The 15812-nt window shown below is 44.4% G+C and overlaps 6 protein-coding genes across 8 annotated transcripts; 5 read left to right on the top strand and 1 right to left on the bottom strand.

Moving 5' to 3' along the window:
* Positions 1-3145: 3145 nt before the first annotated feature.
* Positions 3146-5676, top strand: LOC6552441 (sterol O-acyltransferase 1). Its single transcript, XM_001980894.3, has 3 exons — positions 3146-3207; positions 3402-4216; positions 4559-5676. The coding sequence occupies exons 2-3, from the start codon at positions 3574-3576 to the stop codon at positions 5587-5589; spliced, it is 1674 nt and encodes a 557-aa protein (XP_001980930.1). The 5' UTR covers positions 3146-3207; positions 3402-3573; the 3' UTR covers positions 5590-5676.
* On the bottom strand, positions 5609-6322 carry LOC6552440 (cyclin-dependent kinases regulatory subunit). Its single transcript, XM_001980893.3, has 2 exons — positions 6162-6322; positions 5609-6091 (listed from the first exon to the last, which is right to left on the bottom strand). Exons 1-2 carry the CDS (start codon positions 6218-6220, stop codon positions 5860-5862), a joined length of 291 nt encoding a protein of 96 aa, XP_001980929.1. The 5' UTR covers positions 6221-6322; the 3' UTR covers positions 5609-5859.
* Positions 6323-6631: 309 nt separating this feature from the next.
* LOC6552439 (transmembrane protein 216) lies at positions 6632-8853 on the top strand. Of its 3 annotated transcripts, none has more exons than XM_026975842.1 (3): positions 6632-7022; positions 7354-7816; positions 8318-8853. In XM_026975842.1, exons 2-3 carry the CDS (start codon positions 7600-7602, stop codon positions 8509-8511), a joined length of 411 nt encoding a protein of 136 aa, XP_026831643.1. In that variant the 5' UTR covers positions 6632-7022; positions 7354-7599; the 3' UTR covers positions 8512-8853. The 3 variants fall into 3 exon arrangements, with proteins under 3 accessions (XP_026831643.1, XP_001980928.1, XP_026831648.1); XM_001980892.3 differs by having other exon boundaries at positions 7368-7816; XM_026975847.1 differs by having other exon boundaries at positions 7373-7816.
* An 872-nt stretch (positions 8854-9725) lies between these two features.
* On the top strand, positions 9726-10893 carry LOC6552438. Its single transcript, XM_001980891.3, has 2 exons — positions 9726-10128; positions 10363-10893. Exons 1-2 carry the CDS (start codon positions 9873-9875, stop codon positions 10554-10556), a joined length of 450 nt encoding a protein of 149 aa, XP_001980927.1. The 5' UTR covers positions 9726-9872; the 3' UTR covers positions 10557-10893.
* Positions 10894-11890: 997 nt separating this feature from the next.
* LOC6552597 lies at positions 11891-13462 on the top strand. Its single transcript, XM_001980890.3, has 2 exons — positions 11891-12153; positions 12213-13462. Exons 1-2 carry the CDS (start codon positions 12132-12134, stop codon positions 13331-13333), a joined length of 1143 nt encoding a protein of 380 aa, XP_001980926.1. The 5' UTR covers positions 11891-12131; the 3' UTR covers positions 13334-13462.
* A 118-nt stretch (positions 13463-13580) lies between these two features.
* LOC6552596 (transcription factor Ouib) lies at positions 13581-15723 on the top strand. The gene is made up of 4 exons (XM_001980889.3): positions 13581-13802; positions 13874-14391; positions 14577-14825; positions 14893-15723. Exons 1-4 carry the CDS (start codon positions 13683-13685, stop codon positions 15116-15118), a joined length of 1113 nt encoding a protein of 370 aa, XP_001980925.1. The 5' UTR covers positions 13581-13682; the 3' UTR covers positions 15119-15723.
* The last annotated feature ends 89 nt before the right edge of the window (positions 15724-15812 follow it).

The following is a 15812-nucleotide window of genomic DNA, read 5'->3' on the forward strand; positions in this document are numbered from 1 at the left end:
TTGCCAAATTAAAAAAATGCGCCATTTCTAATTTGTGTGTGCTTTTTGCTGTTGTTGCTGTTGTTTTCATTTTGGGACACACAAAACGGTGCGCCTATAAACCAACAATACAGCGACAAATAACGGAAATGAAAAAACATACACACACACTCGCATATGCGCACACCACCCACCGCCCACTTTGGCCGCCCCTTTTCCCACATGCCCAAAAATATGCAACATTTTTTATATGTTTCTGCTTCACAAAACTTTTGCGCAGGCAGGATCATAAAATTTTTTCTGCTGCTGCTGTCACTTTTTTCCTCCTTTATTGTTGCTGTTGTTGGCCCGCTTTTGGTTTGTGGCCAGGCTTTTATGCTGCTCCGTATGTGTGTGTGTGTGAGTGTGTGTGAGTGTGTGTGAGTGCGCGTGTGTGGCAGTGTGTGTGAGTGCTTTTTATGACCCAATATGGCCGCCACAGAGCGGCGTACGTGTTTGCCTTCCAGTGTCCGGTCGCCGCTCTCCACTCTCCAACTTTCCACAATTTCATTGGGTCAGTGATGCCGCCGATCTATTTCAAATTGCCCATATATCATCCATAGCGATAAGTTTACCACCTCGCAACTAACTGTTCAAATGCTCCAACCATTCTCACCGCATTTTTGGTGAATTTGTATATCTTATAGAGTCATATACCTTATTTTGGGAAATTGTAGAATTTGTTATATAATTTTACTCACAGCTAAATAAAAGCATTGATCATGTTTTTTTAAATATGTTGCCTTCCTATTTTTATAATATAATAAAAGGATTCTATTAGGATTAAATTAAACAATTAAGGTTTCATGTGTAACCTATACACATTTAAAAATTACACTCTTTTAACTTGAAGTAGAAAAAAAAAAAGTCAGATCAGATTTTAAAGTCTTTTATCTTCTTATTAATTATATTTTCTGAGCTAATTATCCCAATTATTATGAAAGTGTATTCAATGCTTATACAAAAATATTCAGGTTCTAAATATTTAGAAATATTTTTCAGTCATCCAACTTAGAATCGAATAAAAAGCAAATCGCAACAATGGCATCACTATTCCGAGTGCGGGTTTATGAATTATATAGATTTTTATGCGGTCGCATAATATTTTTGTTGCCTTTTTTGCTTCTCCCTCTTTTTTGTGTTGGCCCCGACTCCACGGTTTTGGCCTCCTTGGCCTCCTTGGCCTCCCTTGAGCGGAATGGGGGGCAATAAAAATGTCTTTTTATGTGTACGCCTGTCTCCTAGCCCAACCAAAGGATCTGGATCTCCTGCTCGTTCGGTTGCTCCGTAATGGCCGCCTTCGGGCGGCATCTTTATGAATACGCTGCGACTACGACTTCGACTTGGTCCTTTTTGTCCTTTTGGGTCGCTGTGCTTTACGAGTGCTGGTAGTGGAGCAGCTTTTATTATTCCTATTTTCATATATATTACACTCTCCGTTTTTGGCTGTTATTTTTTCGCTCTAGCTATCGCACTGGCTGCTGTTGTCATTTTTGCATTAATTTCATATTTGGTTTATGGTTGCGTGTGTGTGCGTTGAGTTTTTCTTGCCGCTGCTGTTTATTTCGCATAAATAATAAATATTTTTGGTTATTGCGTCTGCACAGTATTAATATTATTTCCAGCACACCCACACACCCACACACACTCACACACACACACACACACTGCGTGCATCCTGCGAACCGCAGGACTTATGGCCATGAGCTTTAATTTCGGCTCATTTTTCGCTATCAAAACACTATGTTTGCGCTCGTGTATTTGTTTTTATTCCACTCATCGGGATACTCACATACATACATACGTATGCATATAGTTACACTCTCGTAAATATTTGCAATTAAATATGCCAAAATTCACAGAAAATATACAAATACACACACGCACATGTATCGCAATTTGGGCCATGTTTTTGGTGCAGCAAAGCTATATACCAATTTTGGTATACTTCTTTGGCTCTGAAAAATGTGCTAATTAAAAATTTCATAATTCACCCACAAGACAAGTATTTGTTGGAAAATATTTGGAAACCATTTTCAATGATTCAATGCACCTACAGCAATCAGATAGCGAAAATATACATTTCATTGTTATTATTAATTACTGCATTTAACTTAGAAGTAATGTAAAACGCTTTAAGCTTTCTATACTAACCTAATGGTACATAACTAAATTTCTAGCTTTAACTCTTTACTGAAATAATCTATTTTTAAAACATTCCTTATGCGTAAGCGTAAGATAAGGTTTTTAACCAAAAATTAATTATAAACCTTCAACGCTAGGTTGAAGTGATTCATTCCATGACTAATTTTCAAAAGTTGCTCAGCTTTTGTAGCTCTTGGGAAATGCCTTAAGTACTCTGGCCTTATAAACCAAGCGTTACCCAGACTATTTCCGTAAGTACATCACGATCACAGGTGCGCTTAGCCGCAAAGTGATTACAAAAGTGGCTTATCTTGGTAGTTTATAAGCCGCTATCGATGAAATCCATGAACTTTGATAGAGATAGCTGCGTGCAAACAAACTTTATGGATTTAAACTTATAACACCACGCTGTCCAGTACAATTGAGTGTTTATTTAAACGTTTTTTAAACTTTTTTACGTACATAACAGTAGTAATAATGAAATGTAATAAATATATAAACATAAAGTTAAAATTGAACGTTAAGTAAATTTCCCTCCAAATCAGGAACCAGTTAAAAGTGTATTTCTTGAGGGAGGCCTTAGGGGAGGCTCCACTGTGCTGCCCCACAATCGGGTCAGCATCATGTAAACAAATCGGGTGCAAGTGCACTCGCACTCGCCTCCTGAGAATCAGTAGCCGCCACGAGGCCAATGGACAGCGCTTATCGCACTTGTGGCGTAGAATAGACTGATTAAAGTGCCGTTGACAGCTAGTCAGTCGGTCGTCTTGCTCAAAGTGCGAGGTATTAATCCAAATGTATTTCAATTACAATTGTAGCGCACTTAAACCTAGCATTAGGGAACTCGAGACCGAGCCCAGTGTCGCGGGCGTTTCTCACTGGAGCCCGATCCCACAGAAAGAGAGCGACTAAGAGAGCTGAGCACTAAGAGAACTGAAAGCAGGGAGGTAGTCTCATGCTTAGTACTTAACTCAACTCAAAATACTTTAGCTTACAAAATTGTATAAAGTGACATAGCACCATCTAAACACCTTAAGAATAATGGTATGTGAAATATAGAAATAAATTCCGTTTCATAATTTTGTCAATTGGGAATAATCAAAAATATACTTTCATGTTTTTGCTTGATAATTCATTTAATAATTTAAATAATATGAATATGAATTCGACCCCCAACAATTTAAATAATAATAATATTTATTGGACCCCCTTGGCGCCGCCCCTGTCTGCTAAGTCAGCAAGCGCCGTTATCGTCGCGGATTTGAAAACAACACAGCCGCGCCAGCGACGCGTACATTGTGCTAACTGACGTCCTCGGGGGCAGTTGCTGCTGTAAGATCCACCAGCTGGATTAACACGAAAAACCAAAGGAAGTTTCAGAAGCAGACGCACAGCATTTGAGTAACAGTCATGGAAAGGCAGGGAAAAGGAGGCGAAGAGGAGGCGCAGACCAGGTTGCCCGATCTCAGCTTTGTACACGACAAGCTGCAGAAGTTCCAGTCCAAGATGCTGAGCGACTTCGAGCAGCGCCTGTCCTGCATGGTGGAGGATGTGCTGCAGGATCTGCGGCAGCGGGAGCTGCGTGCCCACGAGTTCCCCAACTTCGAGAGGTCGGATCGGAAGAGCACCTGGCACAATCGCGTGACCAGCCAAGCGCCAGCAGACGTCAGTGACTCCCCAAACAGCCATGCAAATGGCACTCAACCAAGGCCACAGCTCCAAAGCGAAACATCCGCCCGCAAGCCGCGACGACAACTGCCCGAAAAAGTGTTTGTTGTCCGGGAATCGTACCTCACCGCACTGCTGCAGGTGGAGCACATGCGCACCATCTACCACATTTTCTACATTATTCTGGTCATGTTCCTGCTGAACGTGATCTGCTACGATTACTTTGTGGATGGCCGCTTCGATCTGGGGCTGGGCACCTTCCGGGGCGGTCTGCGCCGGCTGCACTGGGTGATGGGCGTTTGGCTGCTGGAGCACGTCTTCGTCCTGGCCCTCTACTTCGCCTTCCGCGGATGGGCCTTGGTCAGGCACAGGCTGAAAACGCACGGTAAGTGGGCTGATCCAATTCTCGTAAAATAATTAAGTTAAGTTAAAGTTACTAATGCACTTTATTAAAAGTGCAGGTAGTTAAAAGCTCATAACTTAAGCCTTTTGTTGAGGCACTTGACCAACAATATGTGACGACACCCCTTTTAACAAAGGAAAATCACTTACAAATTACTCATCTCGGTTGAATTGTACAACGTTTATTTGCGCATTTGCTCTGATTGTTACAAAATGAGCTTAATAACTAAGAACAGTACGATAAATGCAGCAATATAATAGTAATATCATTTGAAGAACCGTATTTCTAGAAACATCATTTGTAATCAGTTTGCCCATCCGGCAGGTTCCCTCCAGCGCTTTTGGTCGCACAGCTGCCTCATCCTGTACATCAGTTCCCAGCTGGTCTTCTGTTTCGTGTCGACTTCGCTCTGTCTCAAGTTCAACCTGCCCTTCGTGAGTGCGTGTGTCCTGCTGCTCGAGAGCACGCGACTGCTGATGAAGATGCACGCTTTTGTGCGGTATAATGCAGAGCGGGTTCTGAATGGCAAGGCCAAGAAGGAAGATGTGCAGGAGGAGGAGGAGGCCAGTGGGCGACCTTTTGTGCCGCCGCTGAGCTGCTACACGTACTTCCTCTTTGCACCCACGCTTATCTACCGAGACAGCTATCCGCGCACCTCCCACATCCGCTGGAAATTCGCCTTGAATCGCCTCTTGGAGGTGGTGGCCATAGCCTTCCTGTACGCGTTCATCCATGAGCGGCACATCCACGAGCACTTCGGACAGTACGGCCTGGAACCAATGGGACCTTCCCAGCTGATCCTCAAGCTGTTCGGCATGATGCTACCCAGCGCGGTGATCTTCCTCTGCGGCTTCTACCTAATCCTGCACTCGTGGCTCAACTTCACGTCGGAGCTGCTGCGCTTCGGCGATCGAATGTTCTACAAGGATTGGTGGACGTCGCACACGTACGATGCCTACTATAGAAATTGGAATGTCGTCGTACACGACTGGCTGTACGAGTACGTGTACAAAGATATGTACACTCATGTGTTCCGAGGTTCCAAGGTGGCCGCCTCGCTGGCAGTGTTTATGATCTCCGCTGTGGTCCATGAGCAGGTGCTCGGCTTTGCCCTGCAAATGTTCTTCCCAGTGATGTTCTTCTTTTTTGGTGTCGTGGGTGTTGCCTTGGTATTCCTGATGCGGAGTGCACCAAAAGTGATGGGCAACATCTTCCTGTGGTTCTCTCTGATCCTGGGAAACGCCTCGCTGGTCTCACTATACGCCATGGAGCATTACGCTTTAAAGAACTGCAGCCTGAGCGACCAGAGCTGGACAGATCGCCTGCTGCCGGCGGCATGGCGCTGCTACAATTAGTCAATTAATTATTCACTACTTTTAAACTGTCTGTACACAGGGCGTACGCTTCGATTTGTATTTTAGGTAAATAAACTTAATGAAATTAACAGAAACGATGTCTTCAGTTCAGTTCGTTTCGTGTCTTTGAACTATCCAGCTGAACTGCTCCCTAAAGCTATGGTTTGTAATTTTACATCAGGCTGTCTGATGCTATCTTATGAAACACTGCCTGAGCATTGGTGAGTGCATCCTTGGAAGAGTGACCTTTGAGGGTATGAAATCCCCGGCCTAACCACACAGATTCGCGATGGCCTGAGCCGCATTAGCGGCTGCCACCTGTGGAGCGTCCTCAGCCGGAATGCGTTTGCGTCGGAATAGAATCACATGCGGCTCCGGCGCGTGGACCATGTAGTGCACCCAGCCGGGGCTCTGCTGCACGCCCAGGTTGCGCCACTCCGTCTCGGTCATCAGATGAGCCTTTGGCACATGTTTGGCCAAATCCGGTGGTAAAATAACATGCCTGCAGGGAGGGAAAACGGGTTACGTGTAAACAAACAGTTGATGGCTACTTAAACGCGAGACGCACTTACCTGTATTCAAAGTTGTCGTCGAAGTACTTCTCCGAGTACTGAATTTGATCGGCCGGCATTGCGAAAAGCCAGAAAACCTGAGGTAAATAAAGCAATTTAACCAAAATAGGTCAATAAAATCTGAAAGAGATGGCCCAACTAATTCGATTCTAAATACTATTGTTATCGTTTCAGCTATCGAGTATAAAGCTATCGCTTTGGTTATCAACTGTCCAATTTAACAGCGCCTTTGGCGGGCAATTCAAATATGCTGTTTACAATGACTTGAACTAAGCTGAATTTATTACATTACAGATTTATTTCCGTGTTATAATACTTGTGCAACGTTCAAAGCCATTTTTATTTAAACAAATTAAGTACTTTGTAAAGTGCTACTGTAGAAACTGTTAACATATTTAGCGAATGAAGGAACTCAATGGGATAATATTTGATTTCCAGTGTGACCGGAACACGCAGGCTCTCAAATTTTCCAATTGGAATTGGCAATTTCTCCGTAACTCGCCCATGGGCACACTTGTGCATGTGCGTCGGAGCGCGGGGAGAGGTTCCTTTCCTCCTGGGCAGAGTTTTTATATAAGCCCCTCTATGTGCCACTCGTCTCTCGCCAACAAACCAACAACAACAACCAGCCAGGCCAGCGGGCAACAACAACGCACACGCGTATAAATAAACGTGAACGCATGTACTTAATATTAGCATAGAGTTGTCGCCTGCGTGCATTGCATATACATAGCATAACATCCATATACTCCCATGACAACGGGACCTCAACCAGAAGGAGGGCAACAACAGTAACGGCGGAGCAGCCTGAGGAAGAGGAAGAGCAGAGAACGAGAACAAGAAGAAGAAGCAGTGGAAGAGGTGAGGACACCAAGTAAATACAGTCAAACTTCCATAAATAGAAACGGCAATCAAAAGAATCCTTTAGTGACGAAGCAAGTGGGTTCTAAAACCTAAGAGTACTGTTGTATATACATATACTTCCCATTTACCGTAAAATAGGTAATGACTTAAAATGGCGGTCAATCTAATGCTATTAAATAATTACATAGATACATATGTATGTACGTATGTACTTGCATAGGTACAACAAAAACAGCTTTTAAGTTCGATTGATTTTTGCAGTTCTAGTTGAGGTAGTTTGACTGTATGTATGTATGCACATAAGTAAATACAAGCAGACCGCAATTAGCAAAACTTGTTCAGTCCAGCAGGCACCACCCACCACATACCGCCCAAAGGTTCCAATGCTGGCGTAAAGAAGCCGAAACACCTGCTGCTGCTGCCAGTGGAAAAGCGGGAGGAGCTGCTCCAAACTGCCCAGGTGACATCCAATCGGTTAGAGGCGACGCACCTGCCGCCTTGAGGAACTGGGAGCTACGCAGGAGGACACGGATTCGGCAACGGTCACGGACTCGATTCCGCAGTAGCGGCCACCATGAACGCCAGCCTCATCTATGAGATACTTATGTATCTGAACTCGTTCTACTTTGGCATGTACGCCGCCTTCGAAGTGGGCGTGGGCGTTCTAAAGGCTATCAATCTCAACTACGGCGAGAACGCGTTGTCCCGGGAGGCTAGCATTCTGCTCTCACTGTGCATCATCGAGACCGTGCGCATTGTCTTCGGCCGGAAGAGCAGTCTAAGCGATCGTGGTGAGTACTCCATACTCCACTGGCACTGCCGTAGTGGGGAAAAGTCCAACGGCAGCGATGATGACATGGCAAAATATTTGTTTGCCCGGTCACCATACCCCATTTCATGCCATACCCCTGCCACCGCGATTATAACCCATAAACGTTTGGGCGTACATATGTATATGTATCTAGCCCGCACGGCGTATGCGTAATTATGGTCATCACCCCGGATGAAAAAACGCGTTTTATGGTGGCAGGGGTAAGGCGCCCTTCTGGCACATTAAGCAATATGCAAAGCAAATCTATCAAAGCGAATCATCAAAATGAGTTATTGGAAAAGCAATTGAGGCTGTAAATATTATGAGTTCTGTCGGATAAACATAAAATTATTACTATAATAGTTTGAAACACTGAATCAATTTCAATCGAATAAACTATAAATTATAAACAAACAAGACGGATTATACGATTTTTCGTGCATCTGTTGCTAACATTTTCCTTGTTTTTCTATCTTTGCAGGCTGGCAAGCAACCGCATCCGTAATATTAACACTGCCCAGTCTTGCTATTGTTATCTACTTGTGTTGTTTTCAAACCTTTGTTCTCAAACTCGAAATTATTCTGAGTGCCTTAATGATCACCCTACAAGGTGCTGAACTAGTCTACGCCAGCATATTCATTTGTACAATGTGTCGCCCCGTCACATACACCTAGCAGTTGATAAGCCGCGTTGCCGCCGCCACGTCAACGACCAAGATCGAGATCAAGACCAAGCCAGCACTAACACTCCCACCTGGAGGAGAAGGAGATGATGCATCCACAGCCGAGCGACGACTACGACGAAGACGATACACTTTCCTCTGGCACTTTCACATCAAGCGATTAGCAAAGGCCTCAAAACTAAGCCACTTTAATGCAGACTAAGCCGCCGCACATAAAAACAAAACAAAAAATACTATACTAGACCGCCTAGGGATCCACGCTAAACAACCCGATATTGGAACAAACTTCGTAGCGAAACATACCCATTGGATGGCAGTTTAGAAGGATTTTCAACAAGGTACGTGGACCTTTATCAACTTATATAATCCGCACAGATCATTCGCGCCCGCGGAAATCACAACGCAGCGAAACACGACGCGTCCGATTATATCAAAAGCAAAGCTGCATTTAATTTGCATTTCTTGGTTGCATTCTTTTGTCCGTGCTGGCGCAGTTGCTCCTCGGACCCGCTCGGTTCTGGTATTTTTATACGGCTCTGATGGTCTAAAATTATATGCGAACTGCATGGCTCGTGCAACACGGCTGCACTGTCCCCTAGGTGCAATGTACACTTCTAATTTGAATGTAATATACACGGCCCACAGCGGGCACGTTAGCCTGGCTGTAATGGCCAGTTGAGAGGGCTGTTTATTGTCAACTTGGCTAGCCCACATGCCCCGTACGATTTACGTGAGAGAGCCTCTAGACACATTAGCGGGGCATAATGGTTTTAACGCTTTATGAGTTCATTTTATTATATGCCTTCTAAACGTATTTTAAATTACATTTAAACACCACCGATGCTTGGCTTACATACACCTAACCTGCCCTGCATTTCAAGGTTCCCATTTAATGGCAGTTCTGTGCCTTGGGGATTATTCCACCTAGGGAGTTTTAAATGGTGTACTTTCCTACTAGCCTAGTGATGGCCAGTGAAATCATTCTCCCCACATTTCTAGGCAGGCTATCTGCCGGTCAATGCTGACCCAAACACCGAGCAGAGAAAACAAATAAAAAAGGCGACAACGACCAGCAGCACATTATTCAAATAAACAGCACATTTCGCAGCGACAAACCGTGAGACCGCCGTACCGATGCCGATGCCGCAGCCGCTGCAGTGGCCAAGCAAGCAGCACGGCAGGTTCGCGTTATTATTATGGTCAGTCTATAAATACAGTGCCCAACGTGAGCAACGCCGCCGTGTGAGCGATCCGGGAGATCAATTCGGTCCAATTTGTAGACATCAAGGGGAAGGAAACAGGAGGAAAAGTAGAACCAGCAGCCAGAGGAGGAGGTGCTAAGCCGGCAAAAAGATGCCGCCCAAGCGTCCGCCACCGCTCGTGCCGAAGAAGCCCAATCCCAGCATGAACTACGAGGTGTTGATCTACCTCAACTCGTTCTACTTCGGCATGTTCGCCTGCTGCGAGATGGCCATGGGCCTCCTGAAGGCCATCAATCTCAGCTACACGGGACATTCGCTGGCCCTGGACACGGGGGTGATGATTGGCTTCATTGTCTTCGAGACGATCCGATTGATAATGGGGCGCATGAGTTCGCTGGCCGATCGAGGTAGAGGCTCCCGCTCGCTTGCTGGTCTAATTATAGGATATGCTAAAACAACAGAATCACCCTCTATAGCGTTATCAATCGTCTAGTTAATCAAACGGAACTACTAAACTCAAAAACTGAATAGCTCATTACCATGTTTATATTAAGATTTGGTTATTATAGTAGTATCTATGTCATTTAGAATCAGTTAATCTAACCCAGATTCTAATGAACCCTTCTGCTCTTCGCACACAGGTTGGTCGGCCATACTGTCGGTCTTCATGACCGCCCCCTGCTTCGTGGGCGTCTCCTATCTGCTGCTGCTGCAGACCTACCGACTGCGCCTGGAGTACTGCCTGTGCACGCTGCAGATCGCCCTTTACCTGACCGAGGTGTGGTATGCCATCGTCTTCGTTTTCTCGCTGTGTCGTCCAGTAACTTATGATTAGCCACATAGACAGAAACACCAGCCAACTAGCAGCAAATATACATGCGAAAGTTTAGCAAACCACACGATCGAAAAAGGATAGTGTGCAGTGTAATGAAATGTAATGAAACTGAGTAGCAGTAGGCAGCTGAATTGCTCATGGCCGAGGAGGAAACCAAACAAAAAAGGAAACAAAACAAAACAAAACACATATGTAGCATATTAATAATTATGTATAGTAAGGTTTATGATAACATACACACACTCTTATATACATATATTTAACGGTTTTATATACAAAAATTGTTAACATTTAAGCATCAATTGGAACCAATATAAGACAACAAGCAAAACCTAAAACTTGAATAATTTTCACAATTTTAAGATGACAATTTTTTTGTAAAAAAAATATTGAAAACAGCCGAAAAACAAATTTAATGTGTGGAAATAATAATTTATAATAGTTCACAGATAGCTCGAGTCTTAAAAACAATTGTAAAAAATCAGTAGAATATCTCACAAAATCTAGTCAGAATGAGAATCATGAATCAGATGGCCAAGAGGGCATTCAAGTAATTCATTATCACCAAGCCACGCGGTTAATATTTCATACCGATATTCAAAAGCAGGAGAAAACAACAAGAACAGAGCCGCGCATAATGAAGCCCAGTTAAAAGTCTAAACCATGTGTGTACTTTAATGAAACTACTTTATATAAAACTAGCAAGTAGCGTAAATAACATGTTCAAGACGGTACTAAAAAACAAAGTAAACCCAAGCGGTTTGTCCGCTTTACAAGAAAGCGAAAAACAAATTAGCTAAGTCATATTAAACATTGATAGAGTGTTAAAAACTAGGCAAAAACCCTCCATTTTGCTGCCGCAATATCCTTGCGAAACATTTCTTCTCCAATTCTGCCTATTGGCAACTCAAAACACCCAGTAAATCACGCTCAATTATCCCCGCCCGAATCGAGGATTGCAGCTCCTCTGATGCTAGTCACTAATGTCCAAAAACATTGTTTAAGCTACACCAAAGATTGTGTATAATTTGTAAGAACTTTGTGTGGTTTCATAGCAGAATAACGCACAAACTGATCACAAAAACTCGCAACAGTCCACAAATCTCATGCTTTTAAAACGAAGGAAACAATTTTACTGAAACCAAACAGCTGGAAGCTGAAAGAAAACCAAAGCCACAATCCTAAGTTGAATAATTTACCTGTATAATATTTATGTAATTTCGTTAAACGCAAAATGTTAACATACTTTTAAAGCGCGTGTAAAACGGATAGTTAATAAACAAAACAACAAACAAAAATTTAAAAGAACCTATACACTCGATGAAAATGAATATTAAAGATCGAAAGAAAGAACCAACATCTGTTATTAGTAGGCCGTGGGTTCAGTAAGATCTTTTCGAGTATGATAGATGTATTTTATTTTGTGCCTCCAAAATTTCAGATATTCAGCTACACACAGACAGGTCTCCGAAATTAGTAAACTCTATAAATTCAAAACCAGAACTGCTGCAGGCCAGTGGCACTTTCGAAGATCCGGCAAAGTTTATTTGTCAGCGGGAAACTCAAGCCATCGCCATGGATCGAAACCACAAGTCGGGTGAGTTAACCGAAAGTAGCATCCTTAAGTCGTTAAGCCAATGTGCTTTCTTTTTCCAGAAGAGACCTTTGGACGCTCAATGTCCAGTAGCAGTCGCCGCGTCATGTGGAAGCTCAACGAGGAGGAGGAAACCTTCGACTCCCTGGTCAACTATCGGCGCCTAACCACGCGCAGCCTGAGCCGAGGTCAGGTGACCGATGTGCCCACCAAGAGACGCACGGCCTCAGAACACTGGCAAGAGGTTAACACAAAGAGCGCCAGCACCGGCGAAAGCGAAGTGGGCAAAAAGTCGGTTAGCCTACGGGAACCAACCTGGAATGCCACGCACTCATCGGCCACCTCACTGCCGGAGCCCAAGGAGATCAGCTCCAAGGAGCAGGCGATCATCTACTGGCGGCGTCTCTTTGACGGAATCCACAAGCGTCAGCGCGGCGAAAAGAAAGTTGCAGCAACGGAGCCCGCGGATTCGACAGATATCTTGCTGACGGCCAAGCCAAGCTTGGCATTGCGCTACAAGCCCTCCCACGAGTCGCTGAAGAACAAGCGGAGCAAGGACCTGGCTACTGAACGATGCCCGAGCACTTCCCAGGGATCAACCTCCTGTAAACTGGTATCGGACCTCAAGATGGAGGCGTTCAGCCTGCCGCCGCAGCAGATGTGTGTTGTACGCGAGGTGGAGCCTCGGTTTGGCCAGCGTCGGCGCATGTCGTTAGCTAACGACACGGATTCATGCTACTCCGGCGAGCTGGAGGTACCCAAGAACAGTCCCGTCCAGGACCAGGAGCCATCGCCATATTCGCGCAGCGAACTGATCAGTGTCCATGTCTCGGCGCCCACATCTCGGCGGAGCACATCGCCAATTAGGCGCCGCACTGCGGCGAGCAAGGTGGCCGCCGGGACGAAGGTCGGATCATCACCAGCAGCACCAGGGGGCAACAAGTGCTCGAGTGTCAGCAGCGGGAGTGCAGGCACCAGCCAGCTGCCCACTTTCCGCCAGCGGCAGTATGAGCTGCATCGCTATCGCGTTATGATCGAGCAACGGCGCCTTGATCTGCTCGAGCTCAAGATAGCCCGCGAACGCGAGGAGGCGCTGCACAACGAGGTCCTGTTCCACAAGGAGCTGCAGATCAAGGAGAATGCCATCAAGGCGTACGAGGACAACGACTGCTCGAACGCCTAGGACTTTCTTTATTCCTACCGCTTTTTCGGCCCTAAATTCATAAAGGTTTCTAGCAGTTCGTAATAGCTCTGGCCTCAGCAGTTCAAAGCACTCAGTCAAATAAACCCAAAACTCATTTAGACATCCCAATCTAAGTTTTTTTATTAACTAGTTGAGAAAGAAAAATCCCTTAATGAATACTGCAAAATGTTCCTATAAATTCTTGTTAGAATCCCAACACCTTGGCGCGTAATTTAAAATTGAATGTCATTGCTCGCTTACAACACTGGCAGTGTTTGCGTTTCGCTGTGAATGGACATTAGCCCCAACCAACTCTTTTTATTTTATTTCTTTAAATCAAAAACGTGAAATGTTAATAAACGTGTGCCGAGTTTGCGGCAGGAGCCGGCTGTGCCCCAAAGCCGTGGCGCTCTTCCAGCCCGGCAGACGGGATGTTCTTCGCCGCATCCAGCTGATAACCGGAATTCGCGTGAGTGAAGCATAAAAATGGATCGCTCAATTTACATATGTATGAGCACTTCCTTTTTTTTTTTTGTGCAGCTTCAGCAGATTCCCAATGCTCCGGATATGGTGTGCTTCTGCTGCCAGACCGATCTCCACTCGGCCATGATTTTCCGGAGGCAGTGCATCCTGCAGCAGAAGAAGTGGGTGCCCTTACAGCAAACCGATGAAGTGGGGGCCAACGAGAAAGAGAAGGTAGAGCCCAATGATCCCTCACCCAAGAAGAAAACGAACCAGCGGCGAAAGGGGCGAGCCAGGATGCCACTGGAAATCGTCGATATTGTCGTAACGAACGAGAATAAAACTTCAGCGGATGCTGCAGTTGGTGATGATGAATTTGATCAGCCGGTGGAGATCTCCAATGAGCCGGATGCCACGGATAGCGATGTTAACCTGGAGGAAATAGATCTACCGGATGAGGATGGCTTGGAGTCGGATCAAGAGTTACCCAATGTTCAAATCCACAAGTGCGCCATCTGTGGAGTTATTAAAAACAATAAGTCATCTCTGGACAGGCACAAGTTTGAGCACTCCGGACTAAGGCCCTTTCCCTGCAAGTAAGTGCACACTTTACTTTATACTTTTACTGATGTTTAAATAGGTTTTAACAATCAACCTCATTATCTAACTTCTTGGTATCTGGTCCATTATCTCGAATCCGATCAGCGTACATTGTACACACACACATATGTAAATTCGTTTTCTGCGTACAGTATCAACATTAAGAATCTGTATTTTACAGGGAGTGCCCAAAGACCTTTTTGGCAGCGAGTGAGCTGAAGGTCCACAATCTGGCCCACCACACCGTGGAGCCCCCGTTCGCCTGTCGCTACTGCGATCGTCGCTACTTCTCCGTGGTGGGCAGAAAGAAGCACGAGCGTGTCCACACCAACGAGCGGCCCTTTGTGTGCGAGCAGTGCGGCAAGGCCTTCACCAGGACCTGCATCTTGAAGGCCCATATGGCGTCCCACCAAGATGTAAGGAAGTATAGGTACTTGATGAAATCAAAGCATTCCCCTCAGGAAACATTGTGTTATCATATGTCATTCCCTTTGCAGCTGCGATGTCTGCGATCGCTCGTTCAGCCTGAAGAAGCACCTCGCCACCCACTTCATCTCAAATACCCATAAGCGAAACGCTGAAGCCATCTCATCGTCGTCGGAATACATGTCCATGCTCAGTTTTGAGTCCGATGAAACCTGGTCCCAAGGCACCCCACTGATCAGTTCCATTGACGAAGATCTAGTGCAGTCGCAGTTCGACATTTTGTGCCAGGAAGTTTAACACAGCTCAAGAAGCCATATGATTTATCAAAATACCAAAAACAAAGATCAGCTAATCCACAAAGACTTAATAACAGCTGAAAGCACAAAAGACAATATCAAGTATCGGTCTAAAAATATTGGTGAATTTTGAAAATTCCTTAAAACCCAGCAACACTAAGACAGCTTCGGAAGTAAATAATGCTTTTTATAGTTTGTAGTTTTTAAATGGCCATATTATTTGAGACTTTTTGCTATTTTTTGCATAATTTACAGTGCACTGCAATTGGTCGTTTGCTTCCTTAATATCACAAAAGTGCCTATATGGTCTTACCAGAGACATTAATTATACCCACATACTTATTGGGCTGAAAAGGTATTTTTAGTGTGAAAACCTAAAAATCTTACAAATTTAGAATCTCAAAAATATTGAAGTTTTGAAACTTTTACAATCGTCTTCCAAATAGTAACTAACAAATTATTGTTATATTTCATATTTGAAACAAAATTACTAACTCTTAACTTGTAGTTATTTAAGATATATTCAGACATCAGGATTTAACCCACAAGGTACAAAAATGAACAAACAATTTTAAATGAAAACTCTCTGAATACATATTGACACATTTTTACGTGAACTTTGTGTATATACCAAAACAAAAATATAAAGCAATTTGTTTTGTTTTTAAAAGTTGATACTGCACATCCTTAGCTTG

This window comes from Drosophila erecta, unplaced genomic scaffold (genome assembly GCF_003286155.1).
Source record: "Drosophila erecta strain 14021-0224.00,06,07 unplaced genomic scaffold, DereRS2 tig00000000-arrow-pilon, whole genome shotgun sequence".
In the NCBI taxonomy this organism is placed as follows: Eukaryota; Metazoa; Arthropoda; class Insecta; order Diptera; family Drosophilidae; genus Drosophila; species Drosophila erecta.